We start from the raw sequence: 24,010 nt of genomic DNA on the forward strand, positions 1-24,010 counted from the left end.
GTGACACTTACTGAACGAATCTCTCTCTCCCACATGGTTCTATTTTCTGCTTTAATCCCTCCAGTAGCATGAAACTCACACGCTGCCTTTTTAGAGAATTGTGACTATAAAAAAGATCTTTTTCTCACTGAGCCAAATTCTTAACTCCCTGCAACAACTTCTTGCTGGTCCCTGTTCTTATCCCTCTTCTACAGGAGAGCTTTTCAAATTAGGAGAAATAAAGTACTGTCAGCACCAGACCAAACATCTCTCTTCCAATCAACTGTTTCTCAAAGATTTTCAAGTATAACCCAGAACCTTCTTTTCTGGATATGTTACAATTTATCTAGAAAACTTCTAAAGCTTAGTCTGAGCTTAACAGCACTCCAAGAATAACCTTTTCTCAACCAAAAGTGAATGGTGGCAGTCATTTCAGAATCCAACAGAGAATACCGGCTACTTACCAGTTTGGGAAAGCACTGCTCCATCTGCCCTAGATGTGTAACCTCAAGACTGCCAGAGCACTGAGTGCAGGTGGACTAAGGGTACGGTCATGAGACAAACGCTGTAGTCATCACCACTGCACTCCCACTGAGCTTCACTCATTCCACATGGGGGTGACAAAGGCTTTCTGGAAGAACAGACGGTGGGAGCCCTGTGACAGGAAGACTTCCAACCTCCACCAATTAAGAGCTTTTTATAAGTAAAGCTGACAAAAGGTCACAGACTTTCTTGATAGACACTAGTATTTCTTAATATAGTGCTATATCCTACCCTGGGCACACTGTTCTTCCAACTGGTAGAGTACTCCAACTGCCCATTACCCAAGGATACTCAGGGCTAAATGCTTAAAAATCTTTAATATGCAGGAAGGTATGAACTTCTCATTAATGGGTGAACTATCTGATCCAATACACGTTGCTGTGGATGAGGAGTCGAAAGGTTCGCCACTTCAGCATGTAATTGATTTGCATTGATTTAATCACATGAAAAAAATCCTGATAGTTGACAATTAACTACAATATGGTACCCAGGCTTAGATCCCTGAAGAGACAAAGGACACTAATGGAAAAGCTACAGAAATACAAATAAAAGTCTAAAGGCCAATTAACAGTTACCAGTTTCTTAGTTCTGACAAATGTACCACTGTTTTTAAGACGTTAACATTGGGGAAAGCTGGGTGAAGGGTAGAGTGTAACTTTCTTTACTATATTTACAACTTTCCTATAAATGTAGTTATTCCAAAATGAAGGGTTTTTTCCCTTTAATTTTATTGAAGTATAGTTGCTACAATATTGTATTAGTCTCAGATATACAGAAAAGTGACTTAGCTATATTTTTTCCAGATTCTTTTACATTATAGGCTTTTATAAGATATTGAATATAGTTTCCTGTGCTTTTTATTTATCTATTTTATATATAGTAGTGTGTGTATCTGTTAATACTATACCCCTAATTTACCCCTTCCCCCCTTGTTCCCCTCTGGTAACCATAATTTTGCTTTCTACACCTGTGAGTCTGTTTCTGTTTTGTAAATAAGTTCCTTTGTATCATTTTTTAGATTGCACACATAAGTGATATATTTGTCTTTGACTTACTTCGTTTAGTATGATAATCTCTAGGTCCATCTATGCTGCAAATGGCGACATTTCATTCTTTTTTATAGCTAATATCTCATTTCATGTGTGTGTATGTCTACGATGTATGTATGTAAGGGCTTCCCTGGTGGTGCAAGAGTAAAGAATCCACCTGCCAATGCAGGAGATGTGAGTTCAATCCCTGGGTTGGAAGATCCCCTGGAGAAGGAAATGGCAACCCACACCAGTACTCTTGCCTGGAAAATCCCATGGACAGAGAAGGCTGGTGGGCTACAGTCCATAAAGGTGAAAAAGAGTCGACATGACTTAGCAACTGAACAACAATATATGTATATATGTGTGTGCATATAGACATAGATCTACACATGCCATATCTTCTTTATACAGTTATATGCTGATGAATACTTAGGTTGCCTTCTTGTCTTTACTACTATAAACGGTGCTGCTATGAACACTGGGATGCATGTTATCTTTTCAAATTAGAGTTTTCATCTTTTCTGGCTATATGCCCAGGAGTAGGATTGCTGGATCACACGGTAGTTCTATTTTCACTTATTTAGGAACTTCCATACTGTTTTCCACAGTGGCTGCACAAATTTACACTCCCACCAACAGTATAGGAGGGTTCCTTTTCTCCATACCCTCTCTAGCATTTATTATTTGCAGACTTTTTTTTTGCAGACTTTTTGTTGAAAGCCATTCTGACTGGAATAAGGTGATAGTTCATTGTAGCTTTGATTTGCATTTCTCTAATAATCAGTGATGTTGTATATCTTTTCATGTGCCTGTAGGCCAACTGCATGTCTTCTTCAGAGAAATGTCTATTTGGGTCTTCAAGGTTTATTTTTTAAAAATCCCTAAGATTTGATGACTGTTTCAGCAAGAATAAATCGTGATTTGACAAAATCAGCAATTAACTGCTACAGTTTTGAAAAAATCAGAGACAAGACATTAAAAGCAAAGTCCACTGGACTTCATCAAACTTTAAAATTTTACTCTGGGAGTTTCCTGGTGGTCCACTGGCTAGGACTCAGTGCTTTCACTGCTGAGGTTTGACCCCCAGCCAGGGAGCTAAGATCCTGCAAGTCCCATGACATGGGCAAAAACACAACTTTGCTCTGCAAAGGATCCTGTTAAGAAGATGAAAAGACAAGCTGGGAGAAAATATTTGAAACCACATATCTGACAAAGGACTTATATCCAGAATATCTAAAGAATTCTCAAAACTCAACAGTAAAAATCCCTGGTGGCTCAGATGGTAAAGCATCTGCCTACAATTCAGGAGACCTGGGTTCGATCCCTGGGTTGGAAGATCCCCTGGAGAAGGAAATGGCAACCCACTCCAGTACTCTTGTCTGGAAAATCCCATGGACGGAGGAACCTAGTAGGCTGCAGTCCATGGGGTCACAAAGAGTTAGACACAACTGACCAACTTCAACAGTAAAAAAAAAAAAAAACAATTAGAAAATGAGCAAAAGATAATAACAGACATTTCACTGAGGAGAAAATACAGATGGCACATCAGCACATGAAAAAATGTTTAACAATATTAACCATTAGGAAAATGCACATTAAAACCATAATGAAATATCACTACATATTTATTAGAATGGCAAAAATTAAAAATTGTGATAATACCTAATGCTAATGAGGATGCAGAAAAACCAGATGACTCATACATAGCTAATAGGAATTTAAAAGACCTAGTCACTGTGGAAAAGTTAGGCCTTTTCTCTAAAAAGCTAAACATGCAGCTGCCATAAGATCCCACAACTGAACTCCTGGGCATTTTCTCAGAGAAATGAAGACTTAGGTTCAAGTAAAAAACCTGCATGCAAATGTTCACAGCAGCTCTATTTGTAATAGCCTAAAACCTGAGACACCCAGATGTTCTTCAACAAGTTAAAGTAACTTGTGGTACATCCATATCAAGGAATATTATTCAGAATAATATTGCAGTACCAGCAATGAACATGGTACATGTAACAACACAGATGAACTCCAGGGAATTTTGCTGAGTAAAGAAAGTTATACATAATATGATTCCATTATATAACATTCTTAAAATGATAAAATTGTGGAAAAAGAAAACATATTAACAGTTGCTAAGGGAGAGGGATGGGTAAAGGAGAAGATACAGGGAGGTGGCTGTGGGCAGAAAAGGGTAGGCAGCACATGGGGGGCACTCTGGTGTCAGAACTACTATGCATCTTGTCTACGTAGTGGCCACATGAATCCACATGCACTACACACACAAGCACACCACACATATACATACAAGTGAATGCACGTAAAACTGGTAAAATCTGAATAGGCAAAGTGGGTGAAAGACATACAAATCTCTTTGCATTATTTCTCTCTCTCTCTCTCTACACACACACCAGGAGAACTCAATTACCTACCAGGGGCTTATTCTCACTGAGGCCCAGCTTTACAAGAAATTATGCCTTAAATCTGATAGCACCTAGACTACTTGGCTTGATAGAGCAATATCTTGATAATCTCACATTCACTACTTTCAGCCAGTTTAGAGAAGAAACATGAACTCTTAACCTAGTTACAATAAATACAGGTAACCAACAGACCCCTACTTACTTTTGTACACTGTGTAGCAGGCAAGAGGTCAACAAACACCTTGAGGTCTGTGAAACAACAAGGTTTATCCCCAAACTTTTTAAAATACTGGAACATTAATTCCTCTGGATCACCTAAGAGAGAGGAGGGTAAAATATCACTAAATAATTCATGGACTAAAGAAATTTCTAATTTAAGTGATAAGTCTGATTTGAGAAACATTTATTTAAATTAAATGAAAATTTGCTTCAATGAGAATGAAGATGACAATGAGGGCAGGAAGATAGCTTGCTAGTTTAAAAATAAATGAATACTTGAAAAAGAAGTTGAATCTTACCAGTTATTACACTGAGGAAATGTGAAGTTTTTCATTCAACTGAAGTTTAAATAGTTAAAAAGTTTTCATTAAAGTTTAAATACTTGAGTCTATACGCAAGCATAAAACAAACATGCTTTTCTCCAGTTCTTGAACTACTTAATAAATGTTAAATAAATGTTAACTGCATGAAAGATAATGTTTGTAAACAGGCACACCAACAGAAGAGAAAGTCAATGGGAAGAGCCGTGGGCCAATAACTCCAAAGTCAAAATGTAAAATTTAAACCTGGATATGCAGAAAGCTACCAGCTCATTTTATTTTTCCTCAAATTAAAAATAAAAACAATAAAAGTAGAATGCTCTCAAACTGAACTAGACTTAGGAAGCACAGATTTTTAATAAGATCTCTGTAAGATTTCAGGCCTCAGTTCCTTCTGTTTCTAGGAACAGAGATCCCATAGCTTTAATCAGATTCTCACAGGTCTCTGTGATCCAAAAGAGACTAAGAATCACTCACTGGTAAGAAAAAGACAAAAACTTCTATGTGTGGAGATTAGGCAAATCCAATTTGTAAGATTCAGGTGGGTGAGAGGGAAGAGAAAGATAGGAGATGAATATAATAGCAAGTGTGAAAGCAGATCCAAATAGTTTTCTTTCCGGCTTTGGAAAGAAAGCAATTTTTTTTTTTTTGCCTGCACCATGCAGCTTGTGGGATCCTACTTCCTCAACTTGGGATTGAACCCAGGCCCCCTGCAGTGGAAGCACAGAGTCCTAACCACTGGACCACTGGAAATCCAAAAAAAACAATTCTTTGAAATATATTTTAACATATTTTGCTGAAAGTCACGTGAAGAATTTTCATTTGCAATTCGGGAATAAATACAAACTAAAGTGACTAAGGTAGACCCAAAGAAAGAAGTCAACATGGAATTCAAAACTGGCTGTGAATAATCGACATACAGAATGACAGAGGTAGCCAGTTAATTTTAGAATAAACTGCAGAAAACATTAATTACATGATTAGAAGGGACAGAGATGTTCTAAGATAGGTTTTAGGTATTGAGAAGTGCTCATCATCTGAGGACAACTGGTCCCTAAAAAACCCTCTTAATCAAGTTTTAATGAGAACCAAATTTCTATAATGATGAATGGGGTGGGGGGGGAGGGGAAAGGTTCTTTGGAGCTTTATCTTAAAAAAAAAAAAAAAAAAAAAGAAAAGAAACTGAAAATGTTTTTAAAGTTCACGATCCTAAACCTAACAAAATTTAGGGTATAATTAAAACTGAAGCTAATTCTAATTCTTAATATGAGCTGATTTTGGCTGGGAACAGTGCTTTTTCCCCATAAAACGGTGAACTAGTACAATATGACCACATTCACTCTTGTGCAGTAAGCTCAACAAGAACCATTTTAGAAAAACATCTAAGCACTTTCATCACATTTCCTGAAGGTCTCTCTTAATGCTCTACTATCCAAATCATTCTTTTCTCTCATCTTGTCATTATCCTTATAAATTTTCTCAACTGTTAACTGCTCTAAGTTGGCCAGAAGTTATTTTATCAATGGTTTTGTGAGTGCTTAGAGTAGATTTTCAAGAAATTCATTCATTCATTTCTTGAAATCCTCGAACTTTTACAGAACTGGCTATTTTACTTTGAAATCGATTTTGATATTATTGTTAGGTCAGCAAAAGAATGCCTGACAAAGACTCTGATGGCATAGAGAGAAATGTTAAAGTTAAGCCAAGTTGCACATGTGACTGAGGCCTAATTTTATTAGTGATCCATTCATCAGTAAGGTTAAGAAGACACTTGCTTCACAAAACACAACTTTATCACTGTAGGCCTCAGAGAACAGATACCGCCCTTGGCTACCGAGTGTGTCTTTATCCCTTCTCCATGGTTCCCAAATAGCATTACAGCTTCTTACCCAGTTTGTACTCATCATTAAAACCCTGACGTCGTAAACGTCTAATCAGCTCCAGTTTAGCTAGATGGGGTCCTCGGAGATGGCGAGAATTTTTAGATTCTTCTGTTATCCGATCTTCTATAAACCTCACAGCTTCTTCTGCAGAATAATGTACTTCTCCTTCTAAAGAGCTGGGTATAAACACATGAAAAAGGTATTTTGTGCCTCTATTCTTCTGTGCCAAAACTTACAAGTCAAGCCAAACTGATTTCAAGAAACAAATTAAAAATAAAAAAAAGTATCTGATAACAAAAAAACAATACAAATGAGAATAAACGCTATGAGCATATTCTGATGGTTAGTATGATACATGATTCCTCCCAGTTCTGGCATCTGATTATTACAGAGACTAACCACGTCTACTGCTTTCTTAAAAAAACATTATATATTTTTCATATATAAAATATTACCCAATTAAAAATATAAGTAAATTTTAGTGCTAAGAAAATGAGTCTGAGAAAAATTAGACACTTAGTTAATATTATAAAGTAAACATCAGTTCATAATTGATTATCATGAGTCTTATTTCCTTATTCACTTTTTTAAAAGATCCTATTTATGAATACTGTCTGTAATAGTCCCCAAAACAGGAATCGGCAACAATACAAGTACCCATCAACAGGAGACAGATTGAATGAATTTTGTACATTTCTAAAACGGAGTTCTCTTAAGTCACTAAAAAGAATTAATCAAATCTGTGTTTACTATATATGGAAAGACGCCCAAGATACATTTTAAGGCGGGAGAATATCAAGTTGTAAATCATTACATCTAAAAGAATTTCATTTTTATGTTAAATAAGAATAGTTATGTTAGTATATGCATAATATAAATAAATTTGGAAGACACCAAAGTCTTTTTCAAATAAATGTGGAAGATATCAAACTATTATCAAGAGTAATTTCTGTCAATCATACCTCAATAAAACTGGGGAAAAAAACATCCTGGGGTGACAGGGTCTAGGAACTAACATTTTTTTCACACCATACATTTCTGTCCTAATTTAGGATTTTTACAATGGACATGTATTTATTTTAAAATTTTAAAATGGAAAAAAAAATCTTTCTTTGAAAGAGATACATTATTGAGACAGAATTCAATTAGGCTTATAAGGAAAGTGAAGTCGCTCAGTCGTGTCTGACTCTGTGACCCCATGGACTGTAGCCTACCAGGCTCCACCCTCAAGGGATTCTCCAGGCAAGAGTACTGGAGTGGGTTGCCAGTACCTTCTCCAGGGGATCTTCCCGACCCAGGGATTGAACCCGGGTCTCCCTCATTCCAGGTAGACGCTTTAACCTCTGAGCCACCTGAGAAGATCATCTTTTTACTACAACATATTAAAAAGTGCTGTAATTCAGGAGAAGAGACAACTTACTGTTCACCTTCAGCAGGAGGAGTCCAGGCCTCTTCAATCAGTCGAAAGACAGAATCGAAATAAGTCAGATAGAACTGCCAGTCATCTGAGCTAAAATCAGATTGAATGGTGCACACAGGATTAAACCCAAGTTGTGACAAATCTGCCTGAGGAACCATGATACTCAACTTATTTTCTAAGTGATATTTTAGTCTTCATTAGGAGAAATCCAATCTTCCCTCTGGGTTTCTTCTACAGCCCTAAAAGGGCAGCAACTCCAAAGATATTTTCAAGGTCAAACACTTCTAAGAAGCTATTTTTTCCTTCAATAAAATAACCAGGTCTAAAAACCTAATATTTTTTATAGAAAACCCGCCACATCAGTGCTTCCTAGGTGGGCTGGGGGGAGACCAATACTTAGTTTGACAAATTAATGAAATTTCAGCATTCATTCTGAATACTCAGCATCCTGGTCGCAAAAGTTCCACTATACCTCTTTACTGAAAGATGAAGGCTCATCAAAAACTTTTAAAAAATATCCAGGACACACAACTAAAGGACTTCACTTTATGCCCAGAAATCTCAAAAGATATAGTCCAAAAAAATCAAAAAGCCCCACCCTATTCTCATAGTCCAAGAAGCATCTACTTACTTTTTCAGTAAGAGGCGCCGAGAAAGGGCGTTACACTCTGGCCACCTGCTCAGTTTCTTATACATAGCCATGCATTTATTTTCCCGACTCTGAATCTCACTTGTCAACTTCTCTACAATTAAAAGCAATAAAAGCTAGTAAGCTGGTTTCATTTTCACTCAGAAATCAGAACAAAGTCCAAATACAATAAGGAAATTGTCACATGTTCTTAAAATTCACTCTCTCAGAAAATGGGATCACCGTTAGATACAAAGTTCTATCTCATAAAGGTTATTTTCCTGAAAAGAAAAATAGTATATTTCTGATATAAACTTTTAAATCCTGTTTTCCTATAGAATAAAAGGATCCAGAACATATAGAGTTGAAGATCTAGTATATGGGATACACATAAAATCCCAAGAGTATCTAAGGACTATATATTTAGACCATAGACTGACCATCCACACACTTTCAAAACACTGAATAAGCTTGGCCTTGAACAAGATGAGAAAGGGGAGATGTTAGGAGGAAGATGAAAAGAAATGAATCAAATTCTTCCGACAGCTGGGAACAAAAAAACTAGGATTAAATTTCTGACCAAATTACATCTGCCCTGTTCTTTTAAAACAGTTTAGCAGATTAAGGATGCCAACAATTACATTATGAATTTTCTATAGAAAATTTAAACTTTAACTATCCATAGAACTACAACCTAACTGAATAAAAATACAAAGTTGACTTCTACTCACCTGCAAGGAGGCCAAAGTTAGAAAGTAACATTAAAAATAAAAACAAAACTCTTCCTACATTTTACAGAATTAAAATAGTTAAAACTATCAGTTACTGATGTGGTTTTAGTAAAGGATACATTATTGTTGTATGAAACAAAATCTTTTTCATGGCTGGACCTAATGAGAGTTATGAGGCCATAAAAGAAACTGACCATAAAGTCACAATTAAAAAAAGAGAGTTGTCAAAACGATAACTGCATTCCCATGAATTTCTCCTAAGGAAATCAAAGATGTGTAAATATTTAGGAAACAAATTGTTATAAATGTCTAAAACCAGAGAAATAGTTAATACCATCTATGAAGTTCATACAAATAAATTTTCCAACAAAAAGAAAAAAAGTATTTTCACAACAACAGAAAAGAGCTCTAACTTCTTTAACACGTAAAGTGCTCTTGCAAATCAATAAGAAGATTAACCAAATTTTTAGAAATAGGGAAAGACTAAGGAAAAGCAGCACAGAGAAGAAAACATTAATGATTTTTAAACAATTGAAAAAATAATTATGCTCCCTCATGGCTAAATAAAAAATTGTTAAGGTATGTTTTATCTAACTGAAAAACAAAAAGTTTGATAATATAGATAGGTAAGTATGTAAAGAAACAGGCCCTCAATTACCTCCTAATTTTCCTCTGATAACATCCAAGGCTTCCTGGTACTTTCCCAAACGTTCCAGGATCATATAATAAAGTTCAACCTTATAGAAAAAACAAACAAAAAGTGTAACCACTGAAACTTTTCATTAATAAAGAGATATGTCATTTATATGTTTTTTAAAAGCTGTCTAATAGAAAAGAACACTATCTTCAAATAAGATGAAATTAACAGTGAGAATCAGGCAGCAGTATCTCCCCTATCTGTGTATATCTCAACCGAGAACACTTGCTCGAAGCACGCAAGAAACAACAGCTCCTTCATTCACCACACCTGGGCTGGGGAATTCCACAGTTTCACATTTACACCAAAGACAAGAGTGAGGAACTAGTTCTCTAAAGGGAATAAAGCAACAATTCATAATGTTGTAACAGTATCAAAAACATGCAAATACAAAAGTGGGGTTTAAATTACTCACTTCAGCCTCTGCTTCTATCTTGTCCTCTTTCACCATTTTTTCTACCATTCTCTCAGCCAGGGGCAGAAACATTGTTTTTGAAAGGTTTTCATCCTGTGCTGATATAGACTGGAGGAGAAAGATACATGTTTCATTCTAATTTCTTCCCTGTTTGCACTATTTATATTATCGCCATGCAGACTATTATTGTGACTCTGGCCCATAATTAACAAACCACTATGTCAAATATCAGACCTAATTTGAATTTACCAAGAAGATACATTAGAGATGGTTTGCTTTACAAGAGATTTCTTAAGATTATCTTACACATTCTTGAAACTGTTTCTACAATATGACCTAACTTTTAAATAGGTCATTCAAACATTTTTCTTGAAATATATTAAGGGGGTTATGTTTATACTGTTTATTATAGATAAACGGTACCAAGCATTTGAAGAGAAAAGCTTTTGCGATGTCTTCTTGAGATGTTCACATATTATAAGGAAATGCCAATTTCTTCTATTTATAGCATGGCTTACTTAACAGCTACAGTTGCCTCAGACTGATCATTAAAATCGACACATGATATTAATCATTTTAACATTGCCAAAGATTCTGCCCCGAGCTCATTTGCCTCCTGTAAACAACCTTTCAGAGTAGTTATTATGCTTATTTTATAGATAAACTAAGGTTAAAAAGATTTCCCAACAGCTCAAAACATGGGATAAAGCCAGTATTTGAAAAGCAGACTAGTCTGAGCCTCTCTGTTCTAAACTGCTACATTTTAACACCTTCCTCCCATCCTCTCATACACAATATCTCATTTTGGTCCTCACTGTGGCTCTGGGAGATAAGCATCTCCATCAGGCAAAAGAGCAGACTGAGAGGCTCAAAAAGAAGTGACAAAACAAGGTCACCCAGTTCAGCGATCTGTTCACCAACCAACAATATCAAACATTTCCGGGCTCATACTTGATCAAGCAACCTAGTAATAGATCCAATGTTAAGGGGAAATACACTGTGTATTACACACAAATAAACCAATATATCAACTCATAAAGAATATCAAAACTCAATTCAAAAAAATCAGCTGACAGTGTATCAAGTCCCTGTTTGACACATGCTGCAACACATCACCCAAGATGTTCAGAGGACACATTAAGGACAATTACTGTACACAAAACTAAAAACAAATCTCAATCCCATTCTGAAGGCCATACTCACTTGCATAATTAAGCTCATCACAGACCAAAAGTAGTAAGGGTTTTTGGGGACAATCTTATATAGAGCCATGCCAGCCTGAAAGACAGAGAGCCATAAATATTTTGTTTAGAAAACATCAGACAGAGAGCAGTTAATGATATGTGGCAAGAAGTTTCCAAGGAAAATAACCACATGTTTACATATGCCAGTTACTGTAAGTGCCTAGTAACTTGATGGATATGCTCTATAGGCTAATAAGAGAGGTAATCAAAATGGCAAATTTTTACAAGATCAGGAATGATATTTCACCTTTTAAAGCACATTTTCTCAAACTGAAGCCCAGTGTTCCTAGAGAATACTGCATTCCAATATAGTTCTTGTAGACTACCAAGCAAAAACAAATGTGGCTTATGACTATATATCAATAAACAAACTTTACTGAAGCCACTGCACTAATCAATTACAGTAAAATAAAAAAATACAGCATATTTAAACTTCAAAGTTAGACAAAATTACTATGACAGTATTCAAAAAATAATTCTTAGGAAAACATTCAAGTTCTTTCAAGATACCATTAATTAGAATTGAACCCCTTCATTGTATAATGTATAATACTCAAATACTTAAAAGCAGAAACATGGCATAAAGGAGCAAAAATCTATTTATGTAAAACTGAGAATCTGTCCATAATTGCCCAATTAGTAATCAATGCTAAGAACTCTGTCAGCTAATTATCACAGTCACTATTGAAAAAAACACATGGAGCCCCTATTACATTAAGTGGAAGGAAACGTCTATTCCTGCCAAGAATACAAAGATTGAGTCCTGATCCCCAAGGCACTTAAAAGCTAGGTGGAAAGAGCAATATTCAGACAACTAAAAATATTCTTGGCAATAAAAACAAACATCCTACAGGGGAAAGTCCCTGGCAGTCCAGTGGTTAGGACTCAGCACTTCACTACTGGGGGTGGGGTCTGATCCCTGGTCGGGGAACTAATAAGATCCCACAAGCCACCGAAAAAACAATCACAAAAAAAATATCCTATACAGAAACACCATGCTAGGGTGTTTCCAGGAGCTTGCCAGGTGGTGGAGCAGTAAAAGAATTCGCCTGCTATGCAGGAGACGCAGGAGACTTCGCCCCTGGGTCAGGAAGATCCCTTGGAGGAAGAAATGGCACCCCACTCCAGTAGTCTTTCCTGGGAAATCCCATGGACAGAGGAGTCTGGCAGGCTACAGTCCATGGGATTTTGTAAGAGTTGGACATGACTTGGTGACTAAACAACAACAGGGTGTTTCCAAGGAAAGCAAGGTTAATAAGTTTGTTTATTCCTTTTTATTTTTTTAAGGAAAAGCAGAGAAGAGCCTTCTCCAAAGTAGCAGTCTTTCAGATGGAACTTGAAGGTCCAACACAATGTCTAAAAGCAAAGATGTGGCGGTAAAAATACATATAATCATTTGGAGTGAATGGATAAGTGAGTGAATCAACTTCTTAGTAGAAGCAAAATGAATAACTAAACAAAAACATTAAAGAAAAGACACGCTGACAAGAACAAGTAGGACATCTAGCAGAAGCAAAAAATTAAGAGCAGTAGAAGGGAAAAGGGCTAAGAGGTAGACAGAGGTACCTTTGTTATTAAGGCATTCAAAAAGGAAGCTACATAGAGTAACACTGTGACATTGTATAAATCTATACTCCTCCAAAAAGAGTGTTTTAGCAGTACTGTGAAGAAAGAAAATAGGGAGAAAGAACAGAGGAGGCAAGGAAGAATTAAACCGAGAATCGGTATATGAAACAGGGAATTCTCTGGCTGCCCAGAGGTCAGGACTCTATGCTCTTATTGCTGGGGGATGGGATGATCCCTGGTCGGGAAGTAAGATCCTACAAGCCCTGTGGCCAAAAAAAAAAAAAAACAGAGAGAGAGAGAGAGAGAGACAGAAACCTCAAAAACACCTTAGAGGCAGAATCAAGATGATCTAGATGGTGAAACACCAAAAGGCAGGGGATATATCTGTATGTGTGGCTGATTCATCTTGCTATACAGTAGACACTGACACAATATTGCAAAGCAACTAACTATATGTCAATAAAAAACTAAAAAAAAAAAAAAAAAGACTCTGGAGACAAAATGGACATAGAGGATAAGGAGGAGAGTCCAGGATGGCTTGAGGTCCCTGTTTCTAATACCAAACTGGAGAAATGAAGTGGAAAGCATTAAAAAAAATTTTTTTTTCGATAATTTGGGTAAGGAAAACATTTTATAATGACATACAGAAATAAAAAGGAATATTAATATGAATTTCTAACATAAAAGAAAAATTTCATGCCTATACCCTACTGTCTTAGAGGTGCTAGCATTCTGTTGCTACAGAGAATTTCCAACCACAGAGAAGCTGGAAAAACTCGGCCATAAATTGGTGACTCAGAGAATAGGAATGTTACTAACAGAAAAAGAAAGTCTAGTCATCTATCATATGAATAACTAGCAACTCTTCATTCAAGGTGGCTTTAAATATTACCTGCTGGAGATATCTGTGGGGCAGAAATCCTTAAACTTTGATTCCCTGGCTTCCCTCCCTCTTACCTAAACCAGTTTATGCAAATCGCTCATTATTTAACAAATATTTAGCATATGTTATTCTAGGAACTAAGGATTCAGTAGTGAACAAAAACCCTTACTTTTAAGAAACACAGCATGTAATTTATAAAATACCTATTACCCCAGACGGACGTACCATTTCAAAATAAGCATACATACGAGCTGAGAACTGTGATTACCTTGAGCAGCAACAAAGGTAGAATAAGAACTAAGAAATTCCATTCTAAGACATTTAACACTAGAGGACTCCATTCTTCCAATACATTAGACTAAGACAATGCAAAAGCAAGCTATGGTTAAAACAATGAGAAGCTGTAACTACTAAGCCAAGTCAAAGCAACAATCTCCAAAAAGCAAGCTGAAAAATTATACATATCTCTGGCAACAAGTTAAACCGTACACAAATAAAAGATGATCAAGTGGCAGATTATTTTTTCCTTTTCTCAAAATTTACCTTAATATTGCCATTGCATGAACTTCTACTTTTTATTTTATGTATTTATATTTTATAAAATATATATTTCAAAAATGTATTTTGTGGGATCATAAAATTAACAAAAGCTTTTTAAAAAAACAAAGAACAGAAAGTAAGTTGGAAAGTATCCACAGCCCTATACCCTGGCAATATTTCAGTACATACATCTAATATCTTTTATTAAGGAGAGGTGGATGGGAGAGGAGTGGGAGAAGGCCATTTTACAACCTGCTCTCTTCAATCACTACTGGGATATCTTTCTATGTGAACAAATAAAGACACACAGTACCACGCATGGGTGCAGGGAGTGAGAATGAGGTGTTGCAGTTTTTCTACCACATAGGTGAACTGTAATTTCTTTATCTGCATCCATATTAATGTATATTTAATATGCTTTACTTAAAACATATTCCTAGAAGTAAAAATGATACTAAGATTTACATGTATGTGTTAGTGTTACCAATTTTAAAAATACACCCATTTTACAACAGAAGAAAAATTATAATTTCTGAATACTTTTCCTGAGAATATAGTCCAACAATAAATAAAAATGATAAAATTTCTTCAAAGAATTATATTTGGGCCCCCCAAAATTCTTCCAGGTTAAAAACTTGCCAAGGTGAATATAAAGATAGATATTTAAAGGATGTATCTTAATACAGTATCTTCCCTGTTAATCTAGTGTTACAGTTTGATACTTCAAGTGAAAGTGTTAGTTGCTCGGGTTGTGTCCAGCTCTTTTGCAACCCCATGGACTATAGTCCACCAGGCTCTTCTGTCTATGGGATTCTCCAGGCAAGAATACTGAAGTGGGTTGCCATTTCCTTCTCCAGAGGATCTTCCTGACCAGGGATCAAACCAGCGTCTCCTGCAGGAGATCCTGCATTGGCAGGCAGGTTCTTTACCACCGAGCCACTTGGGAAGCCTGATATTTCAAGTAAATAAGACCAAATAAAAACCCAAGTAGGAAATATCTGCCTTCAAAACATATTATATCCACAAAGCATTTCTTTAAAAAAATTCTAGCTTGACATCATAACCCTTTATGAGCTTAACTGGGCAAATTTCATTTCTCTGGGATGCCAGTTTTACTCACGTATCAGCCCCAATGTATCCAAATGAGGCACCTTCATACGTATACAAGGAACACGAAAAATGTGCTAACTAGCAGAGAAGGAGAAGCTACATCCAGGGGGAAAAAAAAAACGCATCCCAAGCAACAGGGATTTGTTACCCCGCCTGTGGATTTAAAAATCTTAGCAGGCTATATACACAGTTGAATTTACAAAATAGATGTAAACTTTTAAAGCTAATTTTTCTAGTCTGTTCAGTTATTGCTCTGGGATTTCTGCCCATTTTCTGAAAATATACCAGAGATCTGATGCAGTGGGACAATCTAAAGGTTGTCCTTTAGATTGTTCTTACTAGAAGCAAACAAAACATACATTAGGCCACAAAAGAACAATCACGTTTCCCAAATAAATCAGTTAAAGAATCTGAATAGTTGGTTCATCTTTAAAACACACAAATATCTGGTTGATCCACACACACAAATACATAGACTGACTCCTATACATGTATGCAAGCATACACGTGCAGACACACACACGTACACAAGTGCAGTTAAACCACAGCAAAAAGGCTTTCCGTGAAAATCCCACAGCCCAGGAGGCTTGGGTATCAAGTTACCTGTTGCATTTTCTTGTATTCGCCCACTCTGGCATAGGCCATGAAGAGGTGAGAGTGATATTCCTCACTATTGGGAACTTTCTTCACAGCTGCCTCATAAAGTTTTGTGACTAACTCCGCTAAGACAAAGAGAAACAGGATTTTAATTACTGATGTCTAACAAATCTTAGCAGTAATGTTTTTTTCCTATTTGGAGGAAACAGATGTCTCCTATCATTAAAGAAGAAGAACTATCTGCTTTGCCTCACTTGATCATGACTCTTCCCTTGCTCAGGTGTTTTCAATAAAGAATGGACTAGGTCAGCCCCCAATGACATTTACAACATATAAGACTCTTCAGGATCTATCTAGCCTTTCTGTCTTCTTCCAAATTCCTTCCGCCTGACACTTTATGCTCCAGCTACATCAAAATATCTGTAGTTCCACGAGATTCCCTGTGCTGTATCGTATCTCCATGAATTCACATTGTTTCCCCTGCCTGGATTCCCCTTTCCTCTCTTTTCTACTGAGAGAACATCACCTAAGACCCAGTTCAAATGTAATCCCCTCTTGCCAGGAACAGGGCTTCCCAGGGGGCACAGCAGTAAAGAATCCACTTGCCAAGGCAGGAGATGTGTGTTTGATCCCTGGGTAGGGAAGATCCTCTGGAGAAGCAAATGGCAACCTGCTCCAGTACTGTTGCCTGGAAAATTCCATGGACAGAGGAGCCTGGGGGGCTACAGTTGATGGGGTCATAGAGAGTCAGAGAAGACGTAGCACACGCACATCCATGCACGGTGCCAGAAACTATGCAAGTTCAAATGTAATCCCTTCCTGACACCATCTCTGCTCCTCCACCTCAGTTTGATCACTGCTTCCTTCTGCCACTTTTAAATCTTTTAAATAACTTTCTTATACAATGTATTAATATATAATGTAATATACTATCTATTGATCTATTTTTCCTTATAAACTATGAGTAACATGAAAGCAGAAAGAATACCTTTCCTTTATGATTCTAGTACACTACTTGTCATAGAAAAACTTTCAACCAATACTTGTAGGATAATTTTTTTTTTTAACGCTAGGAGAGAATTCATAGCACTAAACTGACATAATTCCTAAATAATCAGATATACCTCAATTCTTAAGTTTTAATCTTTTATAAGAATGAAAAACAAAACTAAACTATAAAATAACATTTTCTGCCTGCTAGGTTGGCAAAAAAATTGTTTTTTTTCCAGTTTTACTGAGAAATAATTGACAAAAACTGTATATTTTTAGGAGCACAACATGATGGTTTGATGGCAAAAAAATTTTAAGTCTAAGAACACCAATGACAAAGATGTGAAGCAACTAGAACTCTTATACACTGCTAGAGGGAGGGTAAATTTAGAAGCAAGCTGACATCATGTTTATCTTTAAGCTGAACCTACACCCTATGGCCTAACACCTCCATTCCTAGATTCTAGTGTACTCACCCAAAAAAGTATTTTGTGGCAGAGAGCGTGAATTAACTACAAGCACTTGGATATTAGGTGAAAAGTGCAAGTTACAGAAGATGTACAGTATGAGGCCATTTACATTAAGTCCAAGAATAAGCAAAACTAATAATGTATTGCTTAGAAAAACAAATGTGAAAATATTTTTAAAGAAAAGCAAGAGAATTTAAAAAAATATTCAGGATAGCAAATCCCTCTTACAAAGTTAAAGGGGAAATGAGATTGACAAAGGACAGACAGGAAGTCCTCTAATCGCAGGCATGCCTCATTTTTTTATTGCACTTCCCTTTACTGTGATTTGCAGATACTGTGTGTTTTACACATTGAGGGTTTTGCGGCAACCCTGTGTCTAAACAAATCTATCATTTTTCCAACAGCATTTGCTCCCTTTGTGTCACTGTGTTACATTTTTGGTAATTCTTACAATATTTCAAACTTTTTCGTTATTATAAAGTTATGGTGATTTATGACCAGTGATTTTTTTTAAATCTATTCATTTATTTGGCTGTGCTGGGTCTTTGTTGCTGATCATGGGCTTTCTTTAGTAGTGGGGAGTGAGAGCTCCTCTCTAGTTGCGGTTCATGGGCTCCTCATTGTGGTGGCTTCTCCAATTGCAAAGCACCAGCTCTAAGGCACACAAGCTTAGTTGCCCGCAGCATGTGGAATCTTCCCAAACCAAGGATCAAACTTGCGACCCATGCATTGGCAGACAGATTCTTAACCACTGGACAACTAGGCAAGTTCAACCAGTGGCCTTTGAAGTTACTACTGGAATTGTTTGAGAGCACCACAAATCATACCCATATAAGACCTTGAACTTAATCAACAAATGTTTGTTGTGTTCTGACTGCTCCATTATCTAGCTGTTCCTATCTATCTCCCTCTCCTCAGGCCTCCCTATTCTTTTAGACACAATATTGAAATGAGGCCAGTTAATAACCCTACAACAGCCTCTAGTGAAAGGAAGAGTCACATGACTGGCACTTTAAATCAAAAGCTAGAAATGACTAAGCTTAGTGAGAAAGGCATGTAGAAAGCCAAGACAGGCTGAAAGGTAGGCCTCCTGTGCCAGTTAGCCAAGTTGTAAATGCACAGAAAAGTTCTTGAAGGAAATTAAAAGTACTCCTCCAGGGAATTCCCTGGATGGGGAATCAGATCCTACAAGCCAAGAGGTGCAGCCCTCCCCTAAAAAAAAGTATTATTCCAGTGAACATATACATGATAAGAAAGTCAAACAGCCTTATTGCTGACATGGTTTTAGTGATCTGGGTAGACAATCAAACCAGCCATGATATTCCTTTAAGCCAAAGCCTAACCCAGAAGAAGACCCTAACTCTCTTTAATTCCATAAAGGTTGAGAGAACTGGGGAAAAAATTCATGTGACTCACTTTATTGCAATATTCACTCTAATGTGAAACCAAACCCAGGATATATCCAAGGTATGCCTATACTAATAATGCTCGATTTCTTAAGCTGGGTGGTAGGTTTATGAATGTTCATTTACCTCACATCAAATGTTCTAGTGTGTTACATAAAACATACTCTTCTATAACATGTATTATTAAAGATATGTATCTCATAACAAAACATTTAAGAAATCAACAAGGAAAAACTTTATCTACAGATGAAACTGTACGCTACCTAGGATATCATCAGAAATAATCTGGCAGGCAGAGGGGTATAGATTAAAACTGACCATGTGTCAATAATTGCTGAAGGTGAGTAATGGGCACACTGGGGTTTATTATGTTATTCTGTTTCTATGTTTGAAATTTTCCATAATAAGAAGTGGGAAAAGGGGCTTCCCTGGTGGTTCAGTGGTGAAGAATCCAGCTGCCAATAAGGAGACCCAGGTTTGACCCCTGATCCGGGAAGACCCCACATGCCTCAAAACAACTAAGCCCATGTGCCACATGCTCGAGCCTGTGCTCTAGAGCCCGGGAGCTGCAGTACTGAAGCCTGTGCTCTGCAACGAGAGAAGCCACCACAGTGAGAAGCCTGCGCACTGCACCAGAGAGCGGTCCCCGTCCACCCCAACTGGAGAAGGGCCAGCGAAGCAGCAACGAAGACTCAGCACAGCCAGAAATATATGTTTTTTAAAGTGCGGAAAAAGCAACTCTTTCATTTAGCAAATAAAAATGTCATAAATAAAATTCAAGTCCTCATTCCAATTCAAGGATCCTAATATGAGCAAAATAGCCACTCTGTCCACAGCCTTTGCAGGCCATGATCAATGCATTAGTTTACTTGCTGTCATCCATCAAATCACAAGTGGTAAGTAAATTAGACAAATACAGAAGTCAACCAGAAATAGCCAAAAAATGAAGCACAGTTTTAAAAACAGTGGAAAGAAAGAAACGTACGTCGGTGCATCTCCCGGTAAAGAATAGTCAGTGCCTGCAGCGAGTTGTCATCTGTGGGTTCAAGAGCGGCCACCTCCTGTGCCAAGATGAAAGCTTCCTCTTGCTTTCCAGTTCTCTGTAAACCAATTGCCTTTAACACCTGAGAGAAAAGACAAAACTGCTTTTAAAGGACAGAAAAGGAAATGTGAACCAAAGAAAGGCAATTTGAAAGCACAAGGTAAATTATAAGATATGCCTATGTTGCAAATCAACTATTTTACTAAAAATATCAGCAAATAAAGATTCTTTCCTATTTCAGTCATATTAAGAATGCACAAAGCAAAACAAAAAAAACGTACAACATCCCTTAAAGGGACCCTGTGAAAACAGAATAATTAAATTAGAGGAGTCATGTCCAAAGAAAAAAGCAGTGAGCTTTTAATTAAATACTATTTATGGCATTTAAGGGATCAGGAAAATATATGGCCTAAGAAATACTCTGAAAAACACAGGCACTAAAGAGATTAATGAAACACCTTTCCCTTTAAAGATTACAATATATAACCCACCAAATATAAGTAACTCGAAGGCAAATGAACGTACCTTAGCACAATGAAGATCTTTATGCTTTTTCAACAACTTATCTGCTTGCTGAATTGCCATTTTATTATTACCATTATCAAGATAATCTATGAAAACAGAAGTTAGGGTCATTATATTCCTTCAACAACAAATATGAAAAATGCATAGGCTAGTATCAGATATTTCAAAAAGTGTCCTAATATGGTATTTAAAAATATCACGGAGTGATATGAACTCTAAACAGCCAGGATGGTCCAGAACCCAATCTTATATTTTGTTATAGTCATTTCTCATCCAAAAGCAATATAATCCAGTTATACTAGTCCTTAATGAAGACTCAAGACCAAATATATTTAGATGACAGATAACACTAATATTTTTACCTATGCCAAACAAATGGATTTAGTCACACAAAAATTAAAATATCTAAAAAAACAGTTTATTATACTCAAACTTCAAATCTACCAAATGGACCACATTCCCTCAATAAAATGTGTACTGTGTACTTATTATGCCACAGAGTTAAGAATAATTTGCTGGGGGAAAAAAAGAGAGACAGTAACAGGGGTGGCAAATTAAATCCAACAATATTAGGAGTAGACAAGGTAGGAAAAACAGTTCTTTCATATACATTAGTTGAAAGAGAAACTAGCACTGACTTTGAAGAAAAATTGCCTTCTAAGTTCCCTAACCTATGCATCCATTCCCAAACTCGAGGAATATGGAGACTTGCTATAAAATTTTGTTAAGGAAGAAAAGCAATCAATTATTATTCAAAAGTAGAATAAAAGCAAAGATTAATTTCCAAATGAGAGGATCTAAAAGAAAATGAGAAGTGTGTTAAATGGGCAACAGTGGTAGATGTGAATTCTATATACAGGAAGATGACTGAACGCTGACCAGGCTACAGCCTACTACTACCACCAGGTCCCTCTTGGCTCATCGAGGTCCCAAATCAGCAGGAGAACAGACAAAATGCCAACAACTCAAGTTAATCTATGGACCAAATGCTGGTGAGGACAGGGAACAAAAGCAACTCTTATTGGCTGTCGGTGGGAACGCAAAAATGGCACTGCCACCTTGGAAGACAGGCTGTTTCTTAAAAAACTAAACATACTCTAACCATACGATCCAGCTCCTTGTTATCTACCCAAATGAGATGAAAACTTACTTTCACACAAAAATCCGCACATAAATGTTTACAGCAACTTTGTACGTAATTGCCACAACCTGGAAGGAACCAAAGTGTCCTTTGGTAGGCAAATGGATAAAAAAACTGTGGTACATCCATCCATCCAATGAAATATTATTCAGTGATAAAAACAAATAAGCTAGCAAGTCAAAGAAAAAAAACAGAGGACTCTTAAATGCACACTGCCAAGAGAATGAAGGCAATATGACAAAACGACATACTATATGATTCCAAGCATATAACAGTCTGAGAAAGGCAAAAATTATAGGCACAGTGGAACAGTCGGTGGATGCCAGGAGCCGAGGGAAGGATGAATAATCGGAGAGCAGGGATTTTTCAGTGCAGTGAAGCTATATGATGCTGTAATGACGGTATGTGTCAATTTTTCATTTGTCAAAACCCACAGAAAGTGCAACATACAGAATGAACTCTAATGTAAACTAGTAAACTAGGGAGTTAACAATAACACATTACATTGGCTCAGCAACTGTAGCAAACGCACACCAGTGCAAATGTTAGTAACACGGGAAACTGCCGGGAGAAGAGCGGGGTGTGTGGGTGAATAGGAAAAACCGCTCTAGGAAAACAAAGCTGATTAACTTGAAAGTAAGAGGTGTTATAAATGGGAAATAGGGCGGTAGCTGCTGATTCAGAACACAGAAACATGGCTGAACACAAGCTAGTTCACCATCCACTACAACTGGTCCCTCTTTGCTCCTCAAGGTCCCAAGTTAGCAACGGGGAGAGAGGAGGCCAAGACAACTCAAAATCATTCGGCCCTGGTGGCTCAAGGCCACATAACAGAAACACTATCATTTTACCTGACAGCTTCAAGTTTTCTCCAATGAATACTTTGCCACAACTTTTAAAAAACCACCACATGAACACATGAGTTTCATCTCTAGTCCTTCTTCAAGGCACTTAATACCAATGAGCACCAATAATGCTAGGTACAGTGATTAAGAAGACTTACTCTGGAGGAAACACAATCTAAAAAAGACCAAAGATTTAATACTCAGGTAGAGCGAAATCACAGAAATTTAAAAGCACACAAAATCTTGGCCTGAATACCTAATACCAGTTTTCTTAAATTCTTAGTTCAGCCGACAGGCCACCATTTGTCCTTACAGAATATCTGAGAGACGTTTCAGTTCAATAAATGATATCTTCTCTAATAACCTGGTGTTGGTCTCATGCAGAGTGAGTTCTAAGTTATGTCTGACTCAATCCTGTAAGACTCCAGGTTCATGGACCACATCTTGAAGCCTTCTCAAAGAATAGGTATCTTTGGTGAAACCCCAGCTCTGAGGATCGCCCCGTAAACGGATCAGACCAGAGGTTAGCACTACAAGGATATTTAACTTTTCCTCTCTGTTGTTGACAAGGCTCTGATATATTAATATGCTGTACCCTTGCCCTCTTCCCTGGGAATGGTTTCCACAGACTCTGCTGAAGGGGTAGAATTGGATGAGCATGTCTAGATCACGTAACTGAAGCCCAATGGAGTGGACATCTGACCCAAGCTGGGTAAACCTGGTAATCTATAACTGCAATGCTGAAACCTAGAGTCAGAAAGCTATGTAGAACTCCATTTGGAAGGCAATAAATATTTCCAGTTTGAGATCATCTGGGGCAGGTCCAGAATTTCCATCTGGAAGGAGCCTTGCTGCTAAGTCACTTCAGTCGTGTCTGACTCTGTGCGACCCCATAGACGGTAGCCCACCAGGCTCCCCCGTTCCTGGGAATCTCCAAGCAAGAACACTGGAGTGGGTTGCCATTTCTTCTCCAGGAAGGAGCCTTGGGAGATGCAAATTTGTTAATGGGGAGTGAAAAAGGGAGTAATCTCTTGGCTCTTCATTCATGAAACATTTATAAAAGAATAATGTCAGTTATCTTTATCAAAAAATAGATGCAGGGGTGGGGGGGGGGGAGATAGGGGGCAGTGCTGATTAAGCAAACAACCTCTCCCTACTTTATCTTCAGCCAGCATTAGGGCCCTGCATAAGTGATGAGTAAGCACATTAAAAAAAAAAAAAAGGCTTGAAGAACCTAGCAGAGAAAAGAATAGACACAAACAGATAAGAGCAGCAGAGACAAGTGTTTGAGAAAGAAGCTTCAGATCTTGACAGCCTTCCAGTTTCCATCAGGCTCCAGAACACTGCATTCCTGCCCTAGGCTCCCAC

The 24,010-nt window shown here is 37.2% G+C and overlaps 1 protein-coding gene across 1 annotated transcript in view; it reads right to left on the reverse strand.

Annotated features, from left to right (window-relative positions):
* NAA25 (N(alpha)-acetyltransferase 25, NatB auxiliary subunit) overlaps positions 1-24,010 on the reverse strand; it is a 63,829-nt gene that overhangs the window by 33,581 nt on the left and 6,238 nt on the right. The window contains exons 2-11 of the mRNA XM_027566614.1: positions 20,657-20,742; positions 20,075-20,213; positions 16,230-16,348; positions 11,487-11,561; positions 10,284-10,391; positions 9,830-9,908; positions 8,444-8,555; positions 7,813-7,902; positions 6,399-6,568; positions 4,173-4,285 (exon numbers count right to left, since the gene is read on the reverse strand). Of these exons, the coding sequence (XP_027422415.1) occupies positions 4,173-4,285; positions 6,399-6,568; positions 7,813-7,902; positions 8,444-8,555; positions 9,830-9,908; positions 10,284-10,391; positions 11,487-11,561; positions 16,230-16,348; positions 20,075-20,213; positions 20,657-20,742 (1,091 nt within the window). The remainder of the gene's footprint in view (positions 1-4,172; positions 4,286-6,398; positions 6,569-7,812; positions 7,903-8,443; positions 8,556-9,829; positions 9,909-10,283; positions 10,392-11,486; positions 11,562-16,229; positions 16,349-20,074; positions 20,214-20,656; positions 20,743-24,010) is intronic.

This window comes from Bos indicus x Bos taurus, chromosome 17, assembly GCF_003369695.1.
Source record: "Bos indicus x Bos taurus breed Angus x Brahman F1 hybrid chromosome 17, Bos_hybrid_MaternalHap_v2.0, whole genome shotgun sequence".
In the NCBI taxonomy this organism is placed as follows: Eukaryota; Metazoa; Chordata; class Mammalia; order Artiodactyla; family Bovidae; genus Bos; species Bos indicus x Bos taurus.